Here is a 26046-nt window from a genome sequence, read left to right on the forward strand (position 1 = left end):
CCAACTTTCACCCCGGTCTAGCACGACCGTTCTTAACATATCTTCTAGTGTCTGAATTATTCTTTCAGACTGACCATCTGTCTGTGGGTGAAAAGCTGTACTAAAATTTAACCTTGTTCCCAGTTCTTTCTGCAAGCTTATCCGGAATCTGGATGTAAACTTGGAATCCCTGTCTGATGTAATTGTCCTTGGTACTCCGTGCAAACGTATAATCTCTTTGACATAAAGTTGGGCTAACTTTTCTGATCCATGAGTGATTGAGATTGGTATAAAGTGTGCACACTTCGTAAGTCTGTCAACAATGACCCATATAGCCGTGTTACCTCGTTTTGATCTTGGTAGTCCTGTGACGAAGTCCATTGCAATATCATCCCATTTCCATTTTGGTATATCCAAAGGTTGTAACTCACCATAGGGTCTTTGGTGCAAAGCCTTCACTTGCTGACAAGCAAGACATCTTTCAACAAACGAGGCTACATCTCGTTTTATTCCTTCCCACCAGAAATTCTGTTTTAGGTCCTGATACATCTTAGTACTTCCTGGATGGGCAGTGTAAGGAGTGTCATGAGCTTCGCTCATTATCTTATTCCTAAGTTCATCATCATGTGGAATGCATATCCTCCCTTCAAAGAAGATAGCATTGTCTGATTCCTCATGGTAATTCTTGAGTTCTCCTTTCCTTATCCTTCCTCGTAGCTTCTCCATTTTTTCGTCCTTCTTTTGTGCTTCTACCACCATTTTTCTCAAATTGGGTATCGTCGCAACAACACTCGCTATTGTATTAGGTGGTTTAATCACTTCTATCCTCATCTTGTCAAAGTTTTTAATGAGTTCATCTTCCCTCGTGAGAAGGTATCCTAACTTAGACGAGACTTTACGACTCAATGCATCGGCTACTACATTGGCCTTGCCTGGGTGGTAGTTAATACCACAATCATAATCCTTTACTAGTTCGAGCCATCTTCTTTGTCTCATGTTCAGATCCCTTTGCTCGAAAAAGTATTTCAGGCTTTTATGATCGGTGAATATCTCACACCTAATTCCGTATAGGTGATGTCTCCAGATTTTCAGTGCATGCACCACAGCAGCTAATTCCAAATCATGGGTTGGATAATTCAGTTCATGTGGTCTAAGTTGTCGCGATGCATATGCTATCACCTTTCCCTCTTGCATTAACACACAACCTAGTCCATTTTTCGACGCATCCGTGTAGATCACATATTCTCTGTCTGGTTCTGGAACTGCTAGCACTGGTGCAGTACGTCCTTGAGTTGCTGAAAACTCCTCTCGCACTCATCAGTCCAAGTATACTTGATTCCTTTCCTAAGTAACTGCGTCATCGGTCTTGCTATTTTTGAAAATCCTTCAATGAATCTTCGATAGTAGCCAGCCAATCCTAAGAAACTTCTTATCTCATTTGGAGTTGTTGGTGACCTCCATCCTTGCACCGCTTCCACCTTAGCGGGGTCCACTTTGATTCCTTCTGATGACACGATGTGTCCCAAAAATGTAACTTCTTTAAGCCAAAACTCACACTTGCTGAATTTGGCGTAAAGTCGTTCATCCCTTAGTGTTTGCAAGGTAGTCCTTAAGTGTTGTTGATGTTCCTCTTCGTTCTTGGAATAGATGAGGACGTCATCTATGAATACTAAGACAAACTTGTCTAAGTAAGGGTGGAATACTCTATTCATGAGGTCCATGAATACAGCTGGCGCATTTGTTAATCCGAAAGGCACAACTACAAACTCATAGTGGCCATATCTTGTTCGAAACGCCGTCTTAGGTATATCTTCTTGTCTGACCTTTAACTGGTGATACCCAGACCTTAAATCAATTTTTGAAAACACACTCGCGCCCTTGAGTTGATCAAACAAATCGTCTATCTTTGGCAAAGGATATTTATTCTTGCGCGTTAGCTTATTCAGCTCTCTGTAATCGATACACATTCTCAAAGTGCCGTCTTTCTTCTTGACAAACAAAACTGGCGCTCCCCATGGAGATACACTAGGTCTGATGAAACCTAGGTCCAATAATTCCTGTAATTGGATCTTCAGTTCCTCCAATTCCCTTGGAGCCATCCTGTAGGGTGCTTTTGAAACTGGTGCTGATCCTGGTTCCAAGTCAATGGTAAATTCCACTTGCCTATTTGGTGGTAGTCCTGGCAAGTTATCTGGAAAAACGTCATTGTATTCTCGTACAACTTCCACATCTTCGATTGCTTTTTCTGTTCCAGCTTCTCCGTTTAGGTACACAAGAAAAGCTCTGCAATCTTTCTTGTTCATCATCTTTCTCGCTTGTAGGGCTGAAATGACTGGTATGTTCCTACCCATACTTATCCCGTGAAAACTCAAAGCGTCTTTTCCTGGATATTTGAATGAGATCTCCCGTTCCTTGCATAAAATTGTGGCATAGTTCTCTGCTAGCCAATCCATTCCTAGGATTAAGTCCACGTCCCACATTGGTATAACATGCAAGTTGTTCGCTACAACCTTAAGTGACCCTATGTTCAAATCTAAGTTCGAGCAAACGTGTGTAACTGTCGTCACCCCTCCTATTGGTGAAGAAATTCTCATATCCTGATTAGCTCTTTCCTGTTTGAGTTCTAGAGTGTCGACGCATGCACTTGCAATGAAAGAATGTGAAGCACCCGTGTCAAACAAAAGTACAACAGGTGTTTTGAGTAACATGCCCATACCTGCCAGGTTTCCTTGGTTATTTCCCTGATTGTTCTTGTGCAGGGCGTAGGCTCTAGCTTGAGGAGGTTGTGGTGGGCGAGGTGCAAGTTGATGTTGCTGTGGTGGATATGGCAGTTGCTGGCCCTGAATGGCTCTGAGTGGTTGGACTTGGCCCGACTGATTCGGCCTTCCCATTCCTCCTGGCGCCTTGCCTTGACAATTCTTAGCAAAATGGCCCTTCTGACCACATTTAAAGCAGGTATTACTGCCAGCCAGACATACACCATGATGTTGTTTGGAGCACTTTGGGCACACAGGTGCCCTGAGTTGACCCTGATTGTTTCAAACGGGTCCTGGGTGAGTCTGTTGTCCTTGTCATTGCCCTTGTGGCACCATATTTCCCTACCAAGGCCTCTTCTCGTCCTGACTGTTATAGTAACCTCTGTTGTTATTGTTGTTACCTTCCCATTTCCTCTTTCCTCGGTCATTTGCTCCCTGAGCTTGAGTTTGAGCTGGGCGATCCTCGGGCATAGCTGCCTCAACATCCAGAGCTCTGCTGAGCGCCTCAGAGTAAGTAAGATCACTGTGACTGGCGAGTGCCATTTTTATCTCGTGTCTAAGACCAGAACGAAACTTCTCCGACATCTTTTCATCAGTATCCACTTGTTGTGGAGCATAGCGGGACATGTCGCAGAAAATACGATCATACTCTGTTACAGACATCTTGTTTTGCTTTAGGTTGTAGAATTTAGTTTCCTTTTTCTTACGGTAGCTTTTTGGAATGTACTTGTCATATATTTCCGTCTTAAAGTCTTCCCAAGATAAATTTGCCAACTGTTGAGGAGTCATTACCTTTCTTTTGGCCTCCCACCAAAAATCCGCAGACCCAGTCAGCTGGAACGCAACACATGACAAACGTTCTTGTGCATTACAATGGAGGAAATCGAAAATCCTCTCCATCGCCTTAATCCAATGTTCAGCATCCACTGGACTCCCAACCCCATTAAATGAAGGCGGACTTTGTTTGAGGAAAAGTTCCTCAACCCTTCGTGGCGGTTCAATTTCTACATCTACTTGGTTTCTTGGGGCACGTCTAGGAGGCATTCTGTGATTCAAAGATAAAAGATCCTCAGCATATTCCTTACCTCAATTCATAACATATTCCTCTTGATTTAATCATGAAAGCATCATACAAAACATCTAAATCCTTATTGATCACAAGAGGTTACTAGGACAACTCAACAATTGTAAGGGCTCAATTCTTGAACGATATCAAAACAAAGTGTTGCAGAAAAGATTGTTGAGAAACTCAAACGAATAACCAGATGGTAGAAATGAGTAACTACTAGGTCCAACAAAATGATCTAGAGTAAGAACCCATCCGGCTTTTCAACTAAAAGTTGAACACGTGGGTTTAACAACCCAAATGACGTCTACTGAGGTTTGGATCATGTGGACTGGCCAGGTCCAACATAATCACTTCCCAGTTACACGGGATACATTATCCCAAACTTGGTAATTCTGGGTCTTCTAAACCCTCAAGATACAAAAACAAAACTCCTTGCATTGCTTTCAACTTTGTACGTATCTTTCCAGTCCATTTCGAGTTTCAAAGAAACTATCGTCTCCCGAAGGAAACCAAAACATCTGTGATGTTCAGTCATTTTCTCATTCGTCATTCTCAAGCATCTAGGCTATAGGGATACCCCATAAATCCATCAATCTATGTTCTTTTGCAAATATGATCATGAAACTTATAACAATCTACATCCCTTGAAAAACGTGTTCATTACCATTCATTCCTCTAATCGTATCAACATAGTATGCACCAAATCTGTCATACCAACGTAAAGCATTCAACATTCATTCATAGCATATCCTCACAATCATGTTCTTGCAACTGTTGAAAACCATAACACTATTAAAAGATTGAAACCATAGTTACCTTTTTCTTGATTGAGCGTGATGCAATGGAGCGTTGAGCGGTGTCATAAGATTCATTTAAGTCAAATGACTCAATCTAGACTTGGCTTTTGAAGGAAAATTCTTGGGCCAGAGCAAACGAACTGCTCTGATACCACTCTGTCACAGCCCGCAATCCCTAAGGATGGCTTAACCGGGGTTATGACTCGGGAAGGGGATTAAGAAGCGGGGAAAGAAAGGGGCATTTACTTAACAATCAAATATTTTTCGAAAAGAGACATTTATTTATATAACACTAGGATCATAACTGATCACTTGGGCAAATACAAGACGTTTGTTCGGGAAGGCCCGTCAAAGTGGATTACCCAACAAAAGAGTATCATACTTGAAATAAAACATTAGCTTTAACAGAGTATCTTGCAGCGGAAATACGTGTGAGTTATACATATGAAGATGTATACTCAAGGTTACATTACTGTTCTATGTCAAAAGGTACATCCGCTCAACTCCACTCCATTCCATCACCCGCTCAACGTGCACATTACGGAAAACAACATGCAGGGCTGAGTAAAAATACTCAGTGAACATATGCCGGAGACATAACAATTTATATCATTTATTGTACTGCCAACAGTAACACACAGGGTTTTACTTGAAGGACCCGTGCTTACTAAACATTTTCTTTCATTTCATAAAGTTGGATGCACATCTCATTTTCAGTAAATATGATCCATATCTGTTCCTTTTACGCGCCGGGAAGGAGGCCTCCTTCCACGGACGCCAAGACCGGTCGCAAGCGACACACAGTCTTCATGGTGTACACGTTAACCCTTACTAGCAAACCTTCGTCTAGCGTAGGGTCCGAATTCGATTTCCTTTATAGTTGGCGAACCAACACAGATAGGATACATACATAAAACATAAACATTTTTGGCAGACAATCATTTCATAAACATTTCATTTCCTTTCATAAGAACCATTCATTATTTAATCATTTCCATAAATATTTCATTTAATAAGAACCATTTACCATTTAAAATATCACAGTTATATCATGTCATTCATTTCATTTCGTATAAGAGGCCTGTATGCAGGGGATCTCTATATACGTGTTTTAAGAAATCCCACCTTATTCGTTCCCACAACGGACGTAGAGTTACTTCCCTCTTTTAGCTATCACTTCCCGCCTGGACCTTTATTGACGAAGAATCGATAAGTTCGAGAAGAAGTCGTGAAAGAAAGGAAGATTGACCTCTAAACTAAACTATCTCCTTTAATATGATTTTAGGGTTCTAGCATCCATATTAATCTTGTCTCGTTCAAAACCTTAAACTCAAAATATTTATCACATAACTAACATTTAGGTTCGAAATTATTTATTCGAATATCAACATGCGCATCAATCATAACTCGTTCTACTCACGCCATCAAATCAAATATCCCGTCATTTAAAAATAAATCATATGATATCACATAGACAATTATATCATCATAGATCCTGCTTTCTCATACATGAAACAATTTAATCATTTTCAAATAATCCATATTAATAAGCCATTTGAAAAGAATTCATTAAATAAGAGTTTAACTCAAAATATTTTATTTTAAAAGTCCATTAAAAAAAATCAAATAAAAGACTCTATTTATTTAATTAATTTAAAGGTTCATATATAATTAAATTAATCAAGCTCAATTTAAATTAATAATTAATAGCTCAAATAATTTAAATGGATATAAGCCCAAATTAATTAGATAAACTAAGTCCATCATATTTTTCTTTGAATAAGGCCCAAACAATTAAATTAAAAGATCCATCAGATTTTATTTAAAAGGACCGAGCCCATAAATAAGGAAAGGCCCATCAGTCAATTAAATCACACAATTAAAAAGGGCCCAACAGATATTGAAGCCCAAGGCCCACTCAATTCTTAACCTAAACACACACGCACATTAAAACACCTTCAAACACACACACATCAGCCCACATCTCTCTCTCTCTCTCTCTCTCTCTCTCTCTCTCTCTCTCTCTCTCTCGGTGCTCTGCCGCCGCCGCCCCGACGTCGGTGCCCGCCGGACGGAGGCCGGCGTCGGCCCCTCTCCTCTCTCCCTGAACTCATTCCCCCTCTCTTCTCCTCTATCTCTCTCTCTCTCGGCCGCTGGACCCAGGCGCAGCAGACACCACCACCGCCGTGCGCCGCCATCGCCGGGCCGTCGCCTGCTCCCTCATTCTCGCGGCAGATCCGCCGCGGCCTGAAGACCACGGCGCCGTCGCTTATCTCGCCATCTCCCTTTCTCCCTCGTTCTCACCTTCTCTCTTTCTCGCTGACTCTCACACACACAAGCACGCAGACACGGCGTAAGCCGCCGCCGCGCCTGGTTCATCTTCTCCAGCCGAAGGCCGGAGCCACCGCCACCACTGCTTCCATCGACCGGCAGCCCAAGTTAAGCCCTAATTTCTTCCTTTTCTATTTTCCCCCTTTTTCCAATTTCTAAATTAAAAACTGAAATACTCATCTCCTTTCCCCTCTTTGGCAGATCGGAAGCCACCGCGGCTCCGTCGCCGTCCGTCAACCGCCGGCGACGACGAGTCACTAAGGCTGGCCTCTCCCCCTCTCGACTCACACATACAAAACAGGGGTTCAAGCCTCAAATTCAGTTCACAAAAAGCATAGGGTTTTCTTAGCACATATCATTCTCAAACTGTAATTTCTTTCCTAGCAAATTAAACGCTCAGTTTAAATATTTCAGTTCATATCTCATATCTTGTAAGCACATAGTAAAATATCAAATAATCATGCGCATGTGTATTGGTGATTCTCTACTGGTGTTCTGGAGTTGATATATACAAATTGAGGGATATCATAACATATCAATTAGAATAGAAACCTTGAATGATGAAGGATGTGATGTCGTTTCTTGGCTGCGAGAGAGATGGTTGATGAATGTGAGAGGTGGGATTTGGGTGAAAAATGGTGTAGGTTATAAAAGAAGAATGGGGTGGCTTGGATGAATGAGGACCGTGGAATTCTTCAGCATGATTAGCACTTAATCATCAAAATATCTAAGAAATCAATACATTAATCATATAGTTCCAAACTTATTTAAATACATTGACACATACAAGACTAATTCTCATTCGAAGTATAAAAATTCATTTGGGCTTGTCAATTTAATAAATTAAATAACCACATAGGCTCACTTTACAATCACTTTAAAAGATCTATATTTAACACTTCAATGTTAAATCCTCAATAATAAATTAATGAACTCAAAATATATTTTGAGTGCATCATCCATTAAAATAAAAATAAATAAATCGTCACGCATATAAATCATCAAAATCATATAAGTTCGTATTTTATTAATGGATGCTGAACCCTAATTATCGTAATAAATCCTTAATCAGTCATTAGAAGATTTTAATCTCCAATTAAAAGTCGGGTCATTACAATAGCCGACTGGAGGAAAAGCTCAGAAACTCCAAATCAGAATGTGAGAAAACATCTCATGAGATCAAGAGGCTCAATCACAAGCTGGAAGAAACAGTCAAGTACTGCATGATGCAGTCACCCATGATGAGCAACTTTCCATCGAAAGGTCTTGTTAAAAGCATTGGAGGAAAGGTTGCAGCTGACAAAGGAAAGAAGATCATGATCATTTCAAAGGATGATCCTTCTGAAACCACAACATCAGAAGAATCAAAAGATCATGATATGGATGAAGTTCGCAAGCGCAGACTGATGGCGAGATCAAATGTTCCACCTCCACGGAGCTATAGACGAGCAAAGGAGGCCCCCAACCAGATCACCCTACTAAGAAGACTGGAAAGCAGATTTCAGTCAAAGATCGGGGAAGGAACATCTGGAGTAAAAAAGAATCTTCCTCACCAATCCAGGGGGAAGAAAGGTCACATCAGTCAGAAACTGACATCAGTTCAGTTTCAGAAGGAACAACATCCATGGAGACCAAGCAACGCTGAGTCCAAACGAACCAAGCAACATCCACGACAACAAGCATCTGGACATTAGTCAAATCTCCATAAGTCTACAAAGACTCGAGTATCTCAAGGAAGATACTTCGCCGAGCAAAGAAGACCTCAACCACTCATCAGACAGAATTGCTACAAGAGTGAGGCCTTCAAAGGAATTTCTCAACAGAAGAATGTTCATGTGCCAACTGAAACACCAATCAGACAATCAACAAAGCGCAAGAGATCAGCCAGACCAATTCTGAAGCAGATATGGGTTCCTAAGGGAACTCGAACTAACATCGAATGACCCAAAGCTTGATTAGGTGCCTGAAGCTACTCTTCCTTGCAGGTCAATGTCAGGAAACACAAAAAGAAGGAAGAGGTCAAAGCTTCAATCAAAACGTGGTATTTGGATAGTGGCTGCTCGAAGCACATGACGGGCTATAAAGAATATCTGTCACAGTACGTTGAGAAAGCTGGATCCAAAGTTGCATTCGGAGACAACTCAATCGGAGAAACAAAAGGCTACGGTGTGCTCAACATGGGTAACGCCAGTATCAGTAATGTTAGCTTTGTTTCTGGTCTTAAACATAACTTGTTATCTGTGCGTCAATTTTGTGACAGCGGTTTCACAGTGAAAATCAAGAAAGATGAATTCACTGTTAGAAACAATCAAAAGAAGGTGGTTATGAAAGGATTCAGACAAGGGAGTCTCTACGTCGTTTCTTGGAAAGACAGCCCTCCAGAAACATGCCTCATCAGCAAGAGCAGCTCGGAGCTCAACTGGCTGTGGCACAAGAGACTCAACCATCTCAACTTCAAGACGATCAACAAACTTGCTAAACATCAACTGGTAGAAGGTCTTCCTTCTATTGTGTTTCAGAAGAAGCAAGAATGTGAAGCATGCCAAAGAGGAAAGCAGACACGAATGTCATTCAAGTCAAAGTTAGGACACTCCTCTGAAAGGGTTCTGCATCTACTTCACATGGATCTGTTTGGCCCGATCACTCCAAAGAGCTACAATGGTAGGAAGTACACCTTAGTAGTTGTGGATGATTATTCACGATATACTTGGGTCTTTCTCTTCAAGAAGAAAGAGACGTTGGAGGAACTGCCAAAGCTGCTGAGAAGACTGAGCGTTGAAAAGGAAGTCGACATCATCAGCATCAGATCAGATCGTGGGACTGAGTTCCTCAATACTGTCATTCGTGAGTATTGTGATGAACAAGGAATTAGTCATCAAACTTCTGCAGCAAGAACTCCACAGCAGAACGAAGTTGCAGAAAGGAGAAACCGGTCTTTGAAGGAAGCAGCAAGGACAATGCTAGCCGAATCAAAACTCTCCTTGAAGTTTTGGGCCGAAGCAGTCAACAACGCATGCTACACGCAGAATCGCTCCTTCCTCACCTAGAGACATGGAAAAACTCCATACGAGCTATGGAAGAACAGAAAGCCTTCAATTGCCTACTTTCATGCTTTCGGTTCTAAGTGTTTCATCCACATCAATGAAAAGAAGAGGTTAAACACTTTCGATAGTAAAGCTGATCCAGGTGTCTTCCTTGGATATTCTGGAACAGAATGCTCAAGCAAAGCATATCGAGTGTTTAACTCTCAAACTCTTTGTGTTGAAGAAACACCTCATGTGATCTTTGATGAGTCTACAGATGATTTCAGGGAACAAGAAGCTGAAAAGTGTGTCCAAAATACTGAAGGTTCCAAAGCTGAAATCCACAACACCGAGCCCTCTACTGTCTTGGTGTGGGGACCAGGCAAAGATGAAGATACTGAGATGCTTCAGTATCAGAAGATCAACCAAAGGTCTGAAGTTCAGACTGGAGCCAATGCAGACGACATCAGTCAAGGGGGAACTCCAGTTGCCGAAGATCGAGTTGAACGTGGTGAAGCAGATCCAGCTCAACTCTCCCCTGCTCCAGAAGGTGCTCAACACCTCAAAACTATTCTGACCGAAGAAGCCCCACCATCTCCAGAAGAAATCAAGAAGTATTGAAGATGGTTTGAACTCCACTCAAAGGAGAACATCATTGGAGAACCATCAGATGGCGTCAAGACTTGGAGATCAATGTGCAACCTCGTCTTCGACATCAACCAGAACTGCATCAACGAAGATAAGATTTTCAGCTGTTTCTTATCATCTACAGAGCCCAAGGATATTGAAGATGCTCTGAAGTCTACTCATTGGGTCATCGCAATGCTAGAAGAACTAAATGAATTCAACCGAAATTCAGTTTGGGAGCTTGTGGATCGACCAGACGATGCAAAGGTGATTGGCTTGAAATGGATTTTCAAGAACAAGGAAGACGAAGAAGGAAATGTTGTGAGAAACAAAGCAAGGCTTGTGGCTAAAGGATACAATCAAGAAGAAGGAATCGACTACGACGAGACGTTCGCTCCAGTTGCCAGATTGGAAGCAGTCAGACTCTTTTTAGCCTTCGCAGCTCACAAAGGTTTCAAGGTACACCAAATGGATGTCAAGTGTGCATTTCTCAATGGAGTGCTCACAGATGAGGTCTACGTAGAACAACCTCCAGGGTTTGAGGTTGCTGGACCAGAAAAGGTGTACAAGCTGAAGAAAGCGCTCTATGGATTGAAGCAAGCACCAAGAGCGTGGTATGATACTCTCTTGGAGTATCTTGTTGAACAAGGTTTCAAGAAAGGATCTGTGGACAGAACTCTGTTCACTCTCAAAGAAGGAGAAGATCTCTTGCTTGTTCAGATTTATGTCGATGACATAATCTTCGGATCCAAATCCGAACACATGTGCAAAAAGTTTGTTGACATCATGACCAACAAGTTTCAAATGTCCATGATGGGAGAAATAAATTTCTTTCTCGGATTGCAAGTCAAGCAGACCAACGAAGGAATACTGATCAGTCAGTCCAAGTATGCCAGGGAACTGATAGCCAAGTTCGGTATTCAGTACATGAAGTCAGTCAAGATTCCAACTAACACAAACTGGAAAGTTGATCCAGGTTCAGAAGGAAAATTTATCTCTTCGACGAAGTACAGAGAAATCATTGGATCTTTGCTGTATTTGACTGCGAGCAGACCAGACATCGCATTTGCAGTCGGGGTATGTGCGAGATATCAATCAGATCCAAAGGAAGCTCATTTGGATGCAGCAAAGCGGATTCTAAGATATCTTAAAGGCACACCCAATCTAGGATTGTGGTATCCAGCAGACGACGACATCAAGCTCACCGGGTATTCAGACTCAGACTTTGGTGGATGCAAGCTTGACCGCAAATCTACCTCCGGAACATGTCAATTCCTAGGCAACAAGCTCATTTCATGGTTTTCAAGGAAGCAGACTTCAGTCGCCACTTCTACAACTGAAGCTGAATATGTTGCTGCCGGAAGCTGCTGCTCACAAATCCTGTGGTTAGTCCATCAACTAAAGGACTATGGGATCGACGAAAAGGAAGTTCCTATCTATTGCGACAGCTCCAGTGCTATTGCAATCTCCCAGAATCCAGTTCATCACACAAGAGTAAAACATATTGCTATTCGACATCACTTTATCCGTGATCATGTCGAAAAGAAGAATATCTCTGTGGAATGGATTCCCACTGCTATTCAGAGGGCGGACCTGCTGACCAAGGCTCTTCCAGAAGAGAGGTTCATTGATCTATGTGGCAAGATCGGCCTCATCAACCCTGAAGAGTGATGCTGTGTTTGAAGACTTTCTCAAACAGTCATGATTGACTGGTGGTCACCAACTGCTGTTTCTACGACGTGGAAAGCAATGAAGTCCAAAAGCTCATCTGAAGAAGAAGTCATCCTGATGAAACAACCAGGATCAAGTGGTATCAACTGACTACAATGTTCAGTTGATCAGTAAGTATTTTAAAAGCTTACTTTTGAAATCAGTTATTTCAGTGTAGAGTTTTGTGCTGTTAGTTCAAAAACTTTTCTCTAACTGATCTGTTTTGTTTCCAAAACTTTAACTGATTGTTGGAAAATAGAATATCCGTGCAGGACAAAAATCTTTAAAAAGAGGAAATCTGTTTTGATTGAACTTATCGTGATCTTTTACCAAAAATCTTTCCAACCTTTTTGCCTCTGCAATAAAATTTCTTAAGAAGCTCATTGACATGACAGAATGCAATGATGCGTTTCAACTTTTTGAAGACACAGTCCCTCGCAGTGACGGCGGACACAAAATTTTTCTTCAAATGCATTTTAGGCACAGTTTTCGAAAAACTTTTTATCTTCTTACATGGTTCACATCTTGTCTATTTATACCATGTTGTCTTCTCAATTTTTCTGCATCAACTAACAAAACTCCATAGCCTCCACTGTGAGAAAAATTTTCAATTTTCCAAAGTTGCAGAGAAAAATTGTTCCGACGAAAGGAGAAATCTATGACTGCAAAGTCATGGAGTGGAAGAATGATGCTCACATACCTGGTCTTCACCGGACCCTTCCACTGGATCTCAACGTCTCTCCGACGTCAAAGTTTGCTCTACCCTGACTTGTATCCAGCGAAGCGAGTGTCTTCCATCCTCATGCCCGGCACATCGGCTTGAAGTACCTGCCTGAAAAAGACAGACTTCACCTGGTTCTCAGGAAAGCCTCTCGCCTTTTGGTGAAGCTTCGATGTGATGCAACAACAATGAGCACGAGCTCACTGTCATCCGGCGCAATATCGACAGTGCTAGTCCTCACAACTACCACTGATTTGATTTTTCATCTTCACCTCTTTCTTTCCCCATGTATGACGAGGCGCGCTTTGATATACTTCTTTCATCAAAGCCTCGCCATGCATTTCCTTCACTTCTTCTCCCCACTTCTCGAACTCCTATAATTCTTCTCTTCTCGTCTGTCTACTCGCCCTCCGGATTGTATGCATAGCTGAATCTCATGTTTATCTCTAACATGCTATGCATACTTTCCTTTCCTTCACCCTGCTCTTCTTCATCTCTCAGTCTCCATCGCTTCTCCGTCTCTCTTCTCATCTCTCCACTTCTCCACCGGCGTCATCTTCCTTCTGCATCTCGGGATCAATTCTCCATTTCCAAGCTCCCCCACGAATGCTTGGGAATCGAAGTTGAAGTCCCATCCGATCATAGCCTCCATCGTCAGCTCTCTTTTTGATATTGCCAAAAAGGGAGAAAGTCAGAAGTCAGAGAGAAACCTTACCTGCCCTAAGGTTACTCCTGTCCTCTAGCTCTTGACTGATGATGAGACAGCAAAGGATCACCAGAAGTTGTAAGGACGACGTTCCAGTAAAGACCTCAAATCAACGGAACACAAGTGAAAGTGGAACAAGCTTAGGAACATGAAGACACGAAGACAGAAGATGAAGATCAAGAAGTTCAAGGCGCAGCCAAGCAGACTGCTGGAGTCCATGGGTTTCCCATGATGTTTTTGTTTTTCTTTTTACTCCAATGTAGGTCTTGCTCTGTACCTCGACTGATGGCTTATCAGTCTTCTTTAATGAAAATAACTTCTTTTTGATCTCAACCTGAAGACAATGACTCTTTGTCCAGGCTCTGATTATGGTTTTTCTGTCTTCTCCTTGTTCTGTTTTAGAACTGTTTTTCGTTCTTAACTCTAAGTACAAGTTTTTAGGTTCTATTGTTAAGGGGAAACTGTTTTCACCCCATGTTTAGAACTTGTACTGAGAGTTCAGTCTTTTTGTTGTCTAGAACTGCTGTGTGGTTTTGGCATCATCAAAAAGGGGGAAATTGTTGGGAACCTTGTTGAATATCCTAACCCTTGTTTTGATGATACCAAAAATCATAGGACTTAATTGTAATAGACTAGAATTGTTTAGAACTCAAGTGTTAGAGTTCGTTTCTAGTTTAGTGTGTGGTGTCGAAGACTGAAGACTGAAGAACGAAGGACTGAAGACTGAAGACTGCAGATCCCAACTGAAGTATCAGTTGAAAAATCAGTTGAAGACTGATTACTTAATGCGCGCAAAGGACTGATACTAAAGTCAAGTATCAGTTGAACATTCATCCTAGGACTGATCTTCCAACGTTCAGAGGAAGCCACGTACGCACAAGTACAGCCGTATTAAATGCAGAGATCTCAGGATCTTATCTCTGCAGAGGTCATTCCTATCTGGTGGTTACTTTTCAGAGACGTCACATCTCTTGTCCATCAAAGAGAGTCGTTTCCACCCAGACAAGGAACTTCGAAGATTGAAGCCTCAGCCCAAATTCGAATTGCTCTCCATGGGAAGAAATCTTGAGGATGGTTTACGCCAATGGATCTATTCAAGAGTTCTCCTACAAATAGCGCTCGAGGATCACTTCAACCTTCACCGATTCAACAACATAAGCTGAAGCTCTGCCGAAATTGCTACTCAGCCTTAAGCTTAATCTCCCCAAAGCTTGAATCGAAGAAGAGAATTCCAAAGCCAAAATCAGTCACTGCTGATTACATACATTCTCTTAGACCCTAGGCATATATCTGTTTACCCAGAAGCCAAAGGTCAAACTTGCTTCAAAGAACTTGTTCTTTGTAAGTATAGTTGGCACTCGTTCAAACCTCCCCCCATAAGAGTGTTTTGAGTGATTCGGAGGTCAGAAGGGTTTTCTGACTCTGAGAGTCTTAGCACGGGTTGTGTTAAGCAAGGGAAATCCTACGCGAGTGAAGCGCGGGTACTGGAGAAGGGTTTTCTTCAGTGTAAGGTTGTGTGCACCCGGCAAGCACATGGTTCGGTTTGCAGTGCACCTGTTAAGCACTTGTGGAGTGGATTGTTGGTCTGATCAACCAACCGTGGAGGTAGAAAAGGGTTTTTCCGAACCACGTAAAAGTCTCTGTGTTGTTTACAGCTTTTAGTTTTACATTCTTACTTGTGTTATTTCATTTGATAAAATTAAACACTGACTAACTGCAAAGAGAAACCATAACCAACAACGTGCTCCACCGAGGCTATTTCGAAACCAAGTTTAAATTCCGCTGCGTATGATATCAGTCTGACTGATCTATCTTTCGATAGTCAGGAAGAGTGTTATCATCTCTGTTTTAGCAAACACGACTGAAGCCCTTACTTGCATCAGTTAAGTTCCAGCAACTTAACTGATAACTCTTTACTGAAGAGCTTTCAGTATCAATCGTCAACCTTGTTTGATCAAAACTGATTTCAGTAAAACAAGCAGCGTCTTTGTTTGCTTGTAAAGTTTCGTTTTGATCTCTGACTGAGATCCCTCTGATTAAGGTCGGTAGATTGATTTAAAAATAGCCCATAGGTGTATTCCTCCCCCCCCCCATACACCTATTCAAGACCCTCAGGACCTAACAGAGAGTTACTCTCTTTCGTATGTTTGTCAGTTTGGACAGGCAAATAATTAAAATTACTTTTAAATCGGGTTTGGCACGAGTAAAAATGTGTAAGTTTTAAACGAGTACATAAATTATATAGTTTTGATTATTCATTATTAATACACACATATAGATGTTCAGGAATCCACATTTATTTTTTGTGGAAAACTTCACTAATTGTGGAATTTAAATACTCCCTCCATCCTAGCTTTTAGTATCCATTTGAGAGTGGCACAAGTTTTAATAAAGTGGTTAGGTGTGTTGTGATCGAGTGGAATAAAGGTCTCGCCTTTAGTTATTTAGTTATTTCTATTCGTGTTGTTTGCCATGGATTATATTTGATATTTCCCAAGTTGTTGGTGTTTTTGGCGCAGGAATTGCATGAATTATGGTTGGAAGCTCATGGATGGAAGAAGTTCGAGAATGACATGAATTTGATGAAGTTCGTATGCTTTTGGAAGAGAATTAGAAATTGGGCTTGGACTTAATTATTTTACATTTAATTGAGCCCAAAACTCTTATTTTAGTTTGGAACTTATATTTTAGGGGCCGAAGCCCATGTTGATTAAGAAGGTGGCAACTTTAGGGGTTCTATATATAAGCTTGTTTAGAGAATGAGCCGCCACTTCTCCAATATCTATTACTACTTTGCTTTAATTTATATAGTTTGACTTTTAAGAATTAGTTTAATCATTAGTTTAGTTTAGTTGGTTTTGAAGGAGAGCATTTTTGGAGACTTCAGGATTAATTGGGAGAATTGAAAGTTGACTTTAGCATTGTAGTGCAGATTCAAGTTTCATCATTCAACATTGGAATTTGATTTTGTTATTTTACTTCTTAGTTTAATTCTTTTATTTTCGTATTTTTCTTATTCTATGATTGCTTTTATTTGTTTAATTGTTCTTAGTTTAATTATGAGTAGCTAAACTTTTAATTCGGCGAGAATAATGAAGCATTAATTTATTAATCTGTGAGACCTAATTGGTTTTAAAATTGATTCTTATTGATTTCGATTTATTCCTAGGGTTTAAAGATAATTCTGATTTTATTTAAGCCTGATCAACTTAGATTTAATTGGATTACAGTCAATTAGCACTTACAATCCGTAATTGTTGGAATAGGGTTGATTAGTGATAAAGCTGCCGTGTTCGTAGTAGGAATAAATTGTATCTAGGATAATTGGTCTAAACTGGGTTCCTTCATCTTAATGCTATTAGAATATTAAATCTAGGTAGCTAGGTTATATTTTAATAAGGGAAATAAGCAGGTCTGGCATCTCCAGCTGTTTATCGACACAGTAAGTAGGAATTGGGGTACGTCCGTTGCATTCACGGTATCCTATAACTGGTTGGTTAATAGGGATTAATTTATCTTTGCGTCGATGATCAGAGCTTTAAATTAGTGTGGATTTATTCGAGCCGACTTACTTCTTTATTGATTAATTTCTAGATTTTTATTTGATTTAATTTGCTTTTTTTAGTTGATAATTATTTTCTCAAAATTAAGGCGTGGTGGCATCACCAAAAATATAGGTTTTAGGGAATTGAATGATTTTATCTGCTCTCTGTGGGATCGACCCTGCTTGTCATTATACTAATTAGTTTTGATAATTCTGCAGGAATTATTTGGTGGAAAACGACGTCCAGCAACGAAGACGACATGACTGACGATCCTAGACTGTGCGATCTCTCCAGCCACGAAGTTGATGACCCCCCAACTCCGATTCGGATGCCGTCAGCTGCTACCGATATTGAGATTAAGCTTGGTCTGCTTAATGTTCTCCCAAAGTACTATGGCAAGAAGGGAGAAGATCCGTACAATTTCTTGAGCGAATTCATCAAAATTTGCAAGGTCTAGAAATGCCCCACTGGAGTTACAGATGAGCACTTTAGATTGGCGGCTTTTCCCTTCACTATGATAGCAGAGGTGAACTCTTGGTTCGCAAGTCTTCCATCTAATTCTATCACTTCATGGGCAGAGATGAAAAAGTTATTCCTGGAATATTTTTTCCCTCCCATCAAGACGAATGCGCTGAAAAGGGAAATTAGTGGAGTGAAGCAGGAGTATGATTAGTCATTGAGCACATACTGGACTCGATTCAGGAGGTTGGTGGATAGCTGTCCAAATCATAAGTTTTCAGAGGGAGATTCGCTACAGTATTCTACCAAGGGATGACCGTTGACATTAAAAATTTGGTGAACTCAGCGAGTGGAGGGGGATTTTCCCAAAACACGGTGAGTGAAGCCAAAAGGTTGATACAACATTTGGTGGAAGCGACAAGAGAATATGAGGAGCCACGCATGCAATTGTTCAAGAAAGACGTACAACCAAGCGCCTCTGACTCTTCTGACCTCAAGGATATGTTCGAAGAAAGGATGAGGAAGTTAGAGAGAATGCTAAGTACTATGGTGGAGAAAGTCACAACTGCTGGACAACCGATAGAAAAGTGATGTGGAGCGTGTGGTAGCTTTGGCTATACGAGCTTGTAGTGCACAGGGGGTGAGGAAGAATATCAAGCCCAAGCGAATTCTTCCCATAATTTTTACAGCTGCACTGACCCACTGCCCCCTTGGCCCAAACGGGACCCCTACTCGAGCAACTATAATGCACCATGGAGAAATCATCCTAATTTTCGTTGGAGGGATCCAGAGCAGAAACAACCTCAACAAGTGCCCCACAGCAGCAACAGAACTACCGTCCGCCGCATCAGAGAATGGGAAACCCAATCCCACCGCCTCTTCAACCCGTGCTGGAAAAGTAAGGCAAATCTCTTGAGGAGATGATGGCGGAATTGATTGGCAACCAACAGTTTTTGCAAGGCAATGTGCAGCAGCTTCAACAGTCTCATGCAGAGCAAAAAGTGCAGATAAAAGGGTTGGCTCGTCAAATATCTCAACTCACAACGACCGTGAATCAACTCAAGGGCAATCAAGGTGTTTTACCATCACAAGTCCAATTGAATCCGAGGGAGAACGTTAGTATGATCACTTTGAGGAGTGCCAAGGAGATGAGTGAGCCCACAATTCAGAATACAAGGAGTGGCTTGAGCAAGGACTCTGGAGCTGAATCGCAGCTGCAACAATTCGAAAATTTTGGAGAGGAACCGATTCTGCTGCCCAGAATACAAATACGTCCGGTTTGGCCAAACAGAACAGTAACCCGACAGCTGTGCAGAAAGAAAAAGAAGCAGACCACAAATTGGTTGAAGGTGAGTAGTCTAAGGTTCATAAACCTTTGAGTCTACATGATCCCGAGATCGAGATACCTGTTCCCTTTCCAAGGAGGTTAGCAAAGAAGAAGCTGGAGGAAGATCTCATCGATTTCATGAAGATATTTGGGAAACTGGAGATCAATCTTCCATTCCTCCAAGCACTCAAACTCCCTCAGCTGAGCAAGTTTTTGAAGGACTTCATTGCTGGAAAATCTAAGAAATCTGGAAAAATTGTGATGGACGAGAACGTGTCAGCAGTGATACGAAAAGAGTTGCCGCTCAAATGCAAGGATCCAGGTATGTGTTTCTCTGCCATGTTTCATAGGTGACACCAAGATTGAACATGCCATGTGTGATCTAGGAGCTTCTATTAATGTCATGCCTTTAGCTGTTTATAATAGCCTAATTGGTGTGAAGTTGGTGGATACTAAGGTGGTGATTCAGTTGGCTGATGGGTCACATGTTCATCCTGAGGGTCTTCTAGAGAATGTTCTTGTAAAGGTGCATGATTTTGTTTATCCTGCTGACTTTTATGTGGTAAAAATGAGGGGTATGCAGTCGAAAGAGTCGGCCGATGTTCTGTTAGGTCGTCCTTTCTTAAGGACCATTAAGGCAGTCATCGATGTTTATAGTGGTACTATTTGTTTGGATTATCATGGAAAAAAGTTTACTTTCAACATTGATGATACCATGAAAAGTCCCCATGCTGTTAAAACTGTTTGTGCCACTAATGTTACTGACCATTTTGTCCAAGAACATCTTGAGACTAAATCTGTGCAGGACAAGTTGGAACTGACCTTGATCAAAAGAGCAACTGGTCTTGATGCTCGTGGGATGAACAATGAAGAAGTCAAAGAATCTACCAAGTCTCTTCATGCTCACTCGAAATTGGCAGATTCTGGAAATACGTTCTGTTTGCCCAAACAGATCAAATTTCTTCATGCTGACTCAAAACTCTCAGGTTCTGGACATACGGATTGTTTGGCCAGACAGAAGCCATGCGACAGAACTATGCATTTTGATGTGGAACCACCCGACTTAGAAGAAAAAGCACGGTTGACAGTGAAGAACATGCAATCAATCAAGTGGGAGGAGGAGAGGAGATTTTAACTTCAAGAGTTGGAGGAGCTTCGTCTTGAAGCTTATGACGCTGCGATGTGGTATAAGGATCGCATCAAGATGTGGCACGACAAGAACTTTCGAGAAAAGACATTTACAGTCGGCCAAAAGATACTTTTGTTCCGGTCAAACATGAATAGGTGTATGGGGGAATACACCTATAGGCTATTTTTGTCCGAAGAACCAAAACGAAACTACAAACACAAACTGAAACCTGTTTACTGAAAAGAGTTTTGACCAAAACAGGGTTGACGACTGATACTGAATACTCTTCAGTAAGGAGTTATCAGTTAAGTCAAAGACCTTAACTGATACACGTAAAGCTTCAGTCGAGTTTGATAAACAGAGATATGATATGAATCTTACTGACTATCAGAGGATAGATCAGTTAGACTGATAACACACGCAGCGGAAAACTTTTGTTTCGTAATAGCCTGTGAGTTAAGCAAGTTGTCAGTCTTTAGGTTTCTCTTTGCTATTAATAAGTTTTCAGGTTAAGAAGGTAAGAACACAAGTAAGAATGTGAATACTAAAAGCTGTAAATAACACAAAGATTTTTACGTGGTTCGGAAAACACTTCCTACATCCACGGTCGGTTGATCAGACCAACAACTTCACTGGGCAAGTGCGTACGGGTGCACTGCAAACCGATGCTCGTGCTTACGGGTGCACAACAAATCAGAACGTGTGCTTGCGGGTGCACACAACCGAGACGACTGAATATTCAATCTTCAGTACCAACACACCTTGTTGGATTTCTCACTCCTAGCACACACTAGGCACTAGGACTTCACGGAGACAGAACACCTGTCTGAACTCCTTTTCGGCACAAACACTCAATTCGGTTGGTTGAAGAGAGGTTTGAAAACTTGTCAACTAAACCACAAAGAACAAGTTCTTTGCAGTCAGTTTAACCTAAGCTTTGGATATACAATATTTGTCTAAGGTCTAAGAGAATGTATGTAATTAGCAGTGACTAATTTTTGGCTTTGTGATTCTCTTCTTCGATTCAAACTTTGGAGAGGTTTGGTTTAGCTGAGTAGCAAATTTGGCAATGTTTTAGCTTATGTTGTTGAATCGGTGAAGATTGAAGTGATCCTCGAGCGCTATTTATTGGAGGCGTCTTGAATAGATCCGTTGGCGGAGATGGTCTTCAAGATTTCTTCCGTTAGAGAGTAATTTGAATTTAGGCTGAGGCTTCAATCTTCGAGGTTCCTTGTTTGGTGAGAACGGCTTCTTTGAAGAGCAGGAGATGCGACATATCTGAAAAAGTAATCACCAAAAGGAATGGCCTCTGCAGAGAAAGGACGATCCTGAGATCTCTGCATTTAATGCGGTTGTACTTTGGGAGTGTGTCGCTTCCTTTGAACGTTGGAGGTTCAGTCCGACGAAGAATGTTTAACTAATATTTGACTTTAGTATCAGTCCGCTGAATCCACGTGGCACGCATTAAGTAATCAGTCGAAACTGATCCTTCGACTGATACTTCAGTCTTCAGAACAACAACTACACTAGAAAAAGAACTATAACACTTGAGTTCAAAATAGTTCTAGTCTATTATAATTGAGACCTATTGATTTTGGTATCATCAAAACTAGGATTAAGATATTTCATTAAGTTCTCAACTAGAACATTCGCATTCATTGGGGCCATGAGATGAAGGTTCATCCAGAGCCAACAGAGGTATCACCGAATTGGGCCGAATAAAGTTGGGTTTTGAAAATACTTTTACATAAAAAGATTATTGAACAATATGGAGGCTACAAACATGTATATTTTATTGAAATGTTTTTGTACTCTACAAGCTTTACAATAGGATTATTTAGGAGTTTTTTATTTTGCATAGATGCCTCGTGCGCTCAACACTTTTATTATAATTAGCATAAACGATGTGTATTCACAAATTAAAAAAAAGAATTATTTTAATAAATAATTTTTTATGTGTGTAAATTTATATTTTATTTTATAGTAATATTTATCTTTTTGATATATTTTTGAACCAATTATTGAATAATGTTTGAAAATATAATTTTATAAAACTCATAAGATTGAAAAAAGTCAACTAAATTTAATATAAAAAATAATTTAATTAATTAAGCATCAACTAATTTTGGTCGTGATTAGAAGGGGGGAAAAAATATGACCAAAAAGAAAACAAGATTGATATACAATTCATATTATTTTCTAGGTTTCATCTTTACATAATTAATTGTAATTTCAAAGATTCTAGTAATTTAAACTTATAATAAAATTAATAAATATATCTTCTTTTGTATTAATGTAATTCTAACTTATTAGATTTATAGATTAATTAAAAATAGTGAATTATGTGGATGAAGAGTAGATTCTAGTAATTTAAATTTCTAATAAAACTAATAAATAAATCCTTTATATTGTAATTCTAATTGATTTACAGAATAATAAAATATTAAATTATGTGGATGAAGAGTTCTAATGAATACTACTATTTTATTAAAATACAAATCCTGAATTATAATGTATTTTAGATTTATTATAATATATTAAATTACACAATTGACCTTTAATTAAGTATGTATGAGGGGTATAATAGGTAATCAAATTTTGTAAAATAAGGCTCCTTATAGATTCATACTCCCCCACGCCATCAGTTTTAAAATATAAATTAAATTATTTTTAATCCTTTAATTTACGATGAATTTATTATCTTAGAGAATAAAATTGTGATTTTGTATTTGAATCTCTAACTCTCAAAAGTTTTTTTTTTTTAGTTTATCATTTTTTCAAAGTAAGAAGACAAAAATATATTCAAACAAAGTTTTAAAGAGAAGAGGGGGAGAGAGAAGAAGGGGTGTGAAGCAGAAGAAAGGCCGCGAAAAACTCAGAACCTCTAATCCCATCCCCTCTTTGTCTCTAAATAAGCAGACATAAACGAAGGCATCAACCCATCCTCTTCCTTCGTTCTTTCCCGGCAAATTTCTCCGCCAAACATCTCAAAAATTATTTGAATCTCCTCTTCCTCCCAAGAGGCCTCGGGGCTTTCCCATGACGGCCGCTATGGCTGTGTCGTCGGAAAGCGCACTCTTCCAAAAATACGAGCTTGGCCGTCTCCTCGGCTGCGGCGCCTTCGCCAAAGTGTATCTAGCCAGGGACGTGGCCACCGGCCAGGACGTCGCCATCAAGGTCATCCACAAGAGCAGGCTCAAAAACGACGCCAATCTCATCGCCAACATCAAGCGCGAGATCTCCATCATGAGCAAGCTCAGCCACCCCCACACCGTCCGCCTCTTCGAGGTCCTCGCCACCCGCAACATCATCTACATCGTGCTCGAGTACGTCAGGGGCGGCGAGCTCTTCGCCAAGGTCGCCAAGGGTCGCTTCTCCGAACCTCTCTGCCGGAAATACTTCCAGCAGCTCATTGCCGTCGTCAGCTACTGCCACTCCCGCGGGATCTACCACCGCGATCTGAAGCCCGAGAATCTGCTGCTCGATGAGAAGGAGAATTTGAAGGTCTCTGACTTCGGCCTCAGCGCGCTTAGGGAGCAGGTCCACGCCGACGGCCTCCTGCACACGCTCTGCGGCACGCCGGCGTACGTCGCCCCGGAGATCCTCGCCAAGCGAGGCTACGACGGCGCCAAGATCGACGTGTGGTCGTGCGGTGTCATACTGTTCGTGCTCGCCGCGGGGTACCTGCCATTCAACGATCCGAATCTGATGAACATGTACCGGAAGATCTACAAGGGGGAATTCCGGTGCCCTAAGTGGATGTCACCGAGCCTCAAGCGGCTGCTGTCGCGCCTCCTCGACACCAATCCGAATACGAGGATCACCATGGACGAGATCAAGCGCGATCCGTGGTTCGCCAAGGGCTACAAAAATGCCAAGTTCCAGGAAATTGATTATAATTTCGGCTTTGCCGAGGACAAGAGACCGGTGGATCTGAACGCTTTCGACATAATCTCCTTCTCCTCGGGGTTGGATCTCTCCGGTTTGTTCCAGGAGAAGCACACATCGTTCGAAGACGTGGAGCGGCTGACGGTGGAGGAGCCGCCGGAAAAGGTGATGGAGAAGGTGGTGGAGGCGGCGAAGGCGGAGGAGGGGCGGGTGAATCTGAGGAAGAAGAAGGAGTGGGGCGTGGAGTTAGAGGGGCAGAATGGTAATATCTTAGTGGGAATGGAGGTGTACCGGTTGAGCGAGAGGTTTGCAGTTGTGGAGGTGAAGACCAAGAGCGGCGAATCCAGGTTGTGGAAGGACAAAATTAGGCCACTGCTTCTGCAGGAACCCAACGTCAGTTGTTAGGGGAATTCCAAAATGTAAATCAAACATGTAAAAATGTATAGGAAAGGCCCTCGACTGTCTTTGTATTATTGCGTCCGCCGCCGATCGCCACCGGACAACCACCGGAGTCCAGATTATCCCAACCATCTGCTGTCGAGATGCGTCTGATAGGTAAGGTGAATTTGCTATTTAGTTGAACGATGAAAACAATATGTAAATTGCTATCCGATTGTAATATTTTACATTGTTAATATAATACATATGTGTATTATGTACATATATTATATTTTTAATATATAAGGTGGTAGTGTGTCACCTGCTAAACAAATAAAACACACGCTTACTTTTTCTTTTTCTTTTTCTTTTTTTACAATGTATATAAAATTAAAATATATAACAACTATCAATAACCATATACACCCTTTTGATCGAGGGACTCGAGCCTCGCCCGTTGTTTCATCCCCTGGATAGGGGGCTCGAGATTTTGAGCTAGCCGGGCTCGAATATAATTATAAATGGTGCATGCACAAAATCTCTTGAACGTAATTATTAATGACACATTGTTACACGCGTCAACTCTAACAAAATTAAAAAATAACTGTTGTCAATGGCTAATTTTTTAATTTTATTTTTTTACCCAATTTTTCCGATAAATACTTCTCACTTTTCACTCATTTTTTACACCAATTTTACATTTCTTTTTCTACTTTTATTCTTATCCAATTTTAAATTAAGTTCTTGTTTTGGCTCTTAAAAAAAATGGATCGTGAATTTCAAAATTAGTACGCCGATTGAACAGAGCAATCGTCATCAATCCCAAATTCTTCGCCTCTCGTTTTTCGTCGATTTCTTCGTCAAAAATGTGTTCAATTCTCAAGAGCTTTAGGGTATCAACTTGAATACAATTCAACGGAGATGACGTAGTCGCTGAAATTCTAGAGCACCCAAGACGACAAGGCATGCGCACCACTCCAAAAACCAAACTCATTTGCACCCCCCGTGGGGACCCTCAATTCTCTCAAGGGTGCCGATCAAAAAGTGACCGCCCTATTGGAGCAATATTACGAAGCGATACATTGCGATTCGTCGAACTAGCACGATGGCTGATGCAGTCCAAGGTTCGTTGGTTCCTAACCCGATGCATGTTCATGTAGTCCGGTTACAAGAGCATGGGCCAAGAAATTCAAGGAGAGCTTGATTAGCTTACTCCAAGAAGTGTGGGCTCAAGAGTTGATGAAGAGGCCCATAGAAGATGGTGGAGTCGGCCCAAGCTTAATTAATCTTATTACGTGCGAGTGGGCCGAAGCTTGAAGAATTTATATGTTTTGAAAACCTTATGTTATTTATTTATTTTTCGGATTTTAAGCCAATACTTTTCAGCTTTGTATTTCGAAAATAAGGGCCTTGTTTGACACCCTTGTGATTTTCGAAATTAGGGCTTATTTTGCTTGTTAGCCAAGCTGTTTCCTTATTAGATTAGGTTTAGTCTTTGCCTATATAAGGCTTATGTAGTGGACGAATTTTGGAAGCCATTTTATTAATAAAAAACGTGAGTTTTCTTCTCTCTTGAGAGTATTCGAATTTCTCTTGGTTTT

At 41.0% G+C, this 26046-nt stretch overlaps 2 protein-coding genes across 2 annotated transcripts; one reads left to right on the forward strand and one right to left on the reverse strand.

The window, feature by feature from the left end:
- Window positions 1-3077: 3077 nt before the first annotated feature.
- Window positions 3078-3779, reverse strand: LOC131023879 (uncharacterized). Its single transcript, XM_057953551.1, has one exon. The coding sequence runs from the start codon at window positions 3777-3779 to the stop codon at window positions 3078-3080; it is 702 nt and encodes a 233-aa protein (XP_057809534.1).
- A 19233-nt stretch (window positions 3780-23012) lies between these two features.
- Window positions 23013-24728, forward strand: LOC131006664 (CBL-interacting serine/threonine-protein kinase 11-like). The gene has a single exon (XM_057933825.1). It carries the CDS (start codon window positions 23219-23221, stop codon window positions 24470-24472), a length of 1254 nt encoding a protein of 417 aa, XP_057789808.1. The 5' UTR covers window positions 23013-23218; the 3' UTR covers window positions 24473-24728.
- Window positions 24729-26046: the final 1318 nt, after the last annotated feature.

This window comes from Salvia miltiorrhiza, chromosome 1 (assembly GCF_028751815.1).
Source record: "Salvia miltiorrhiza cultivar Shanhuang (shh) chromosome 1, IMPLAD_Smil_shh, whole genome shotgun sequence".
Lineage (NCBI taxonomy): Eukaryota > Viridiplantae > Streptophyta > Magnoliopsida > Lamiales > Lamiaceae > Salvia > Salvia miltiorrhiza.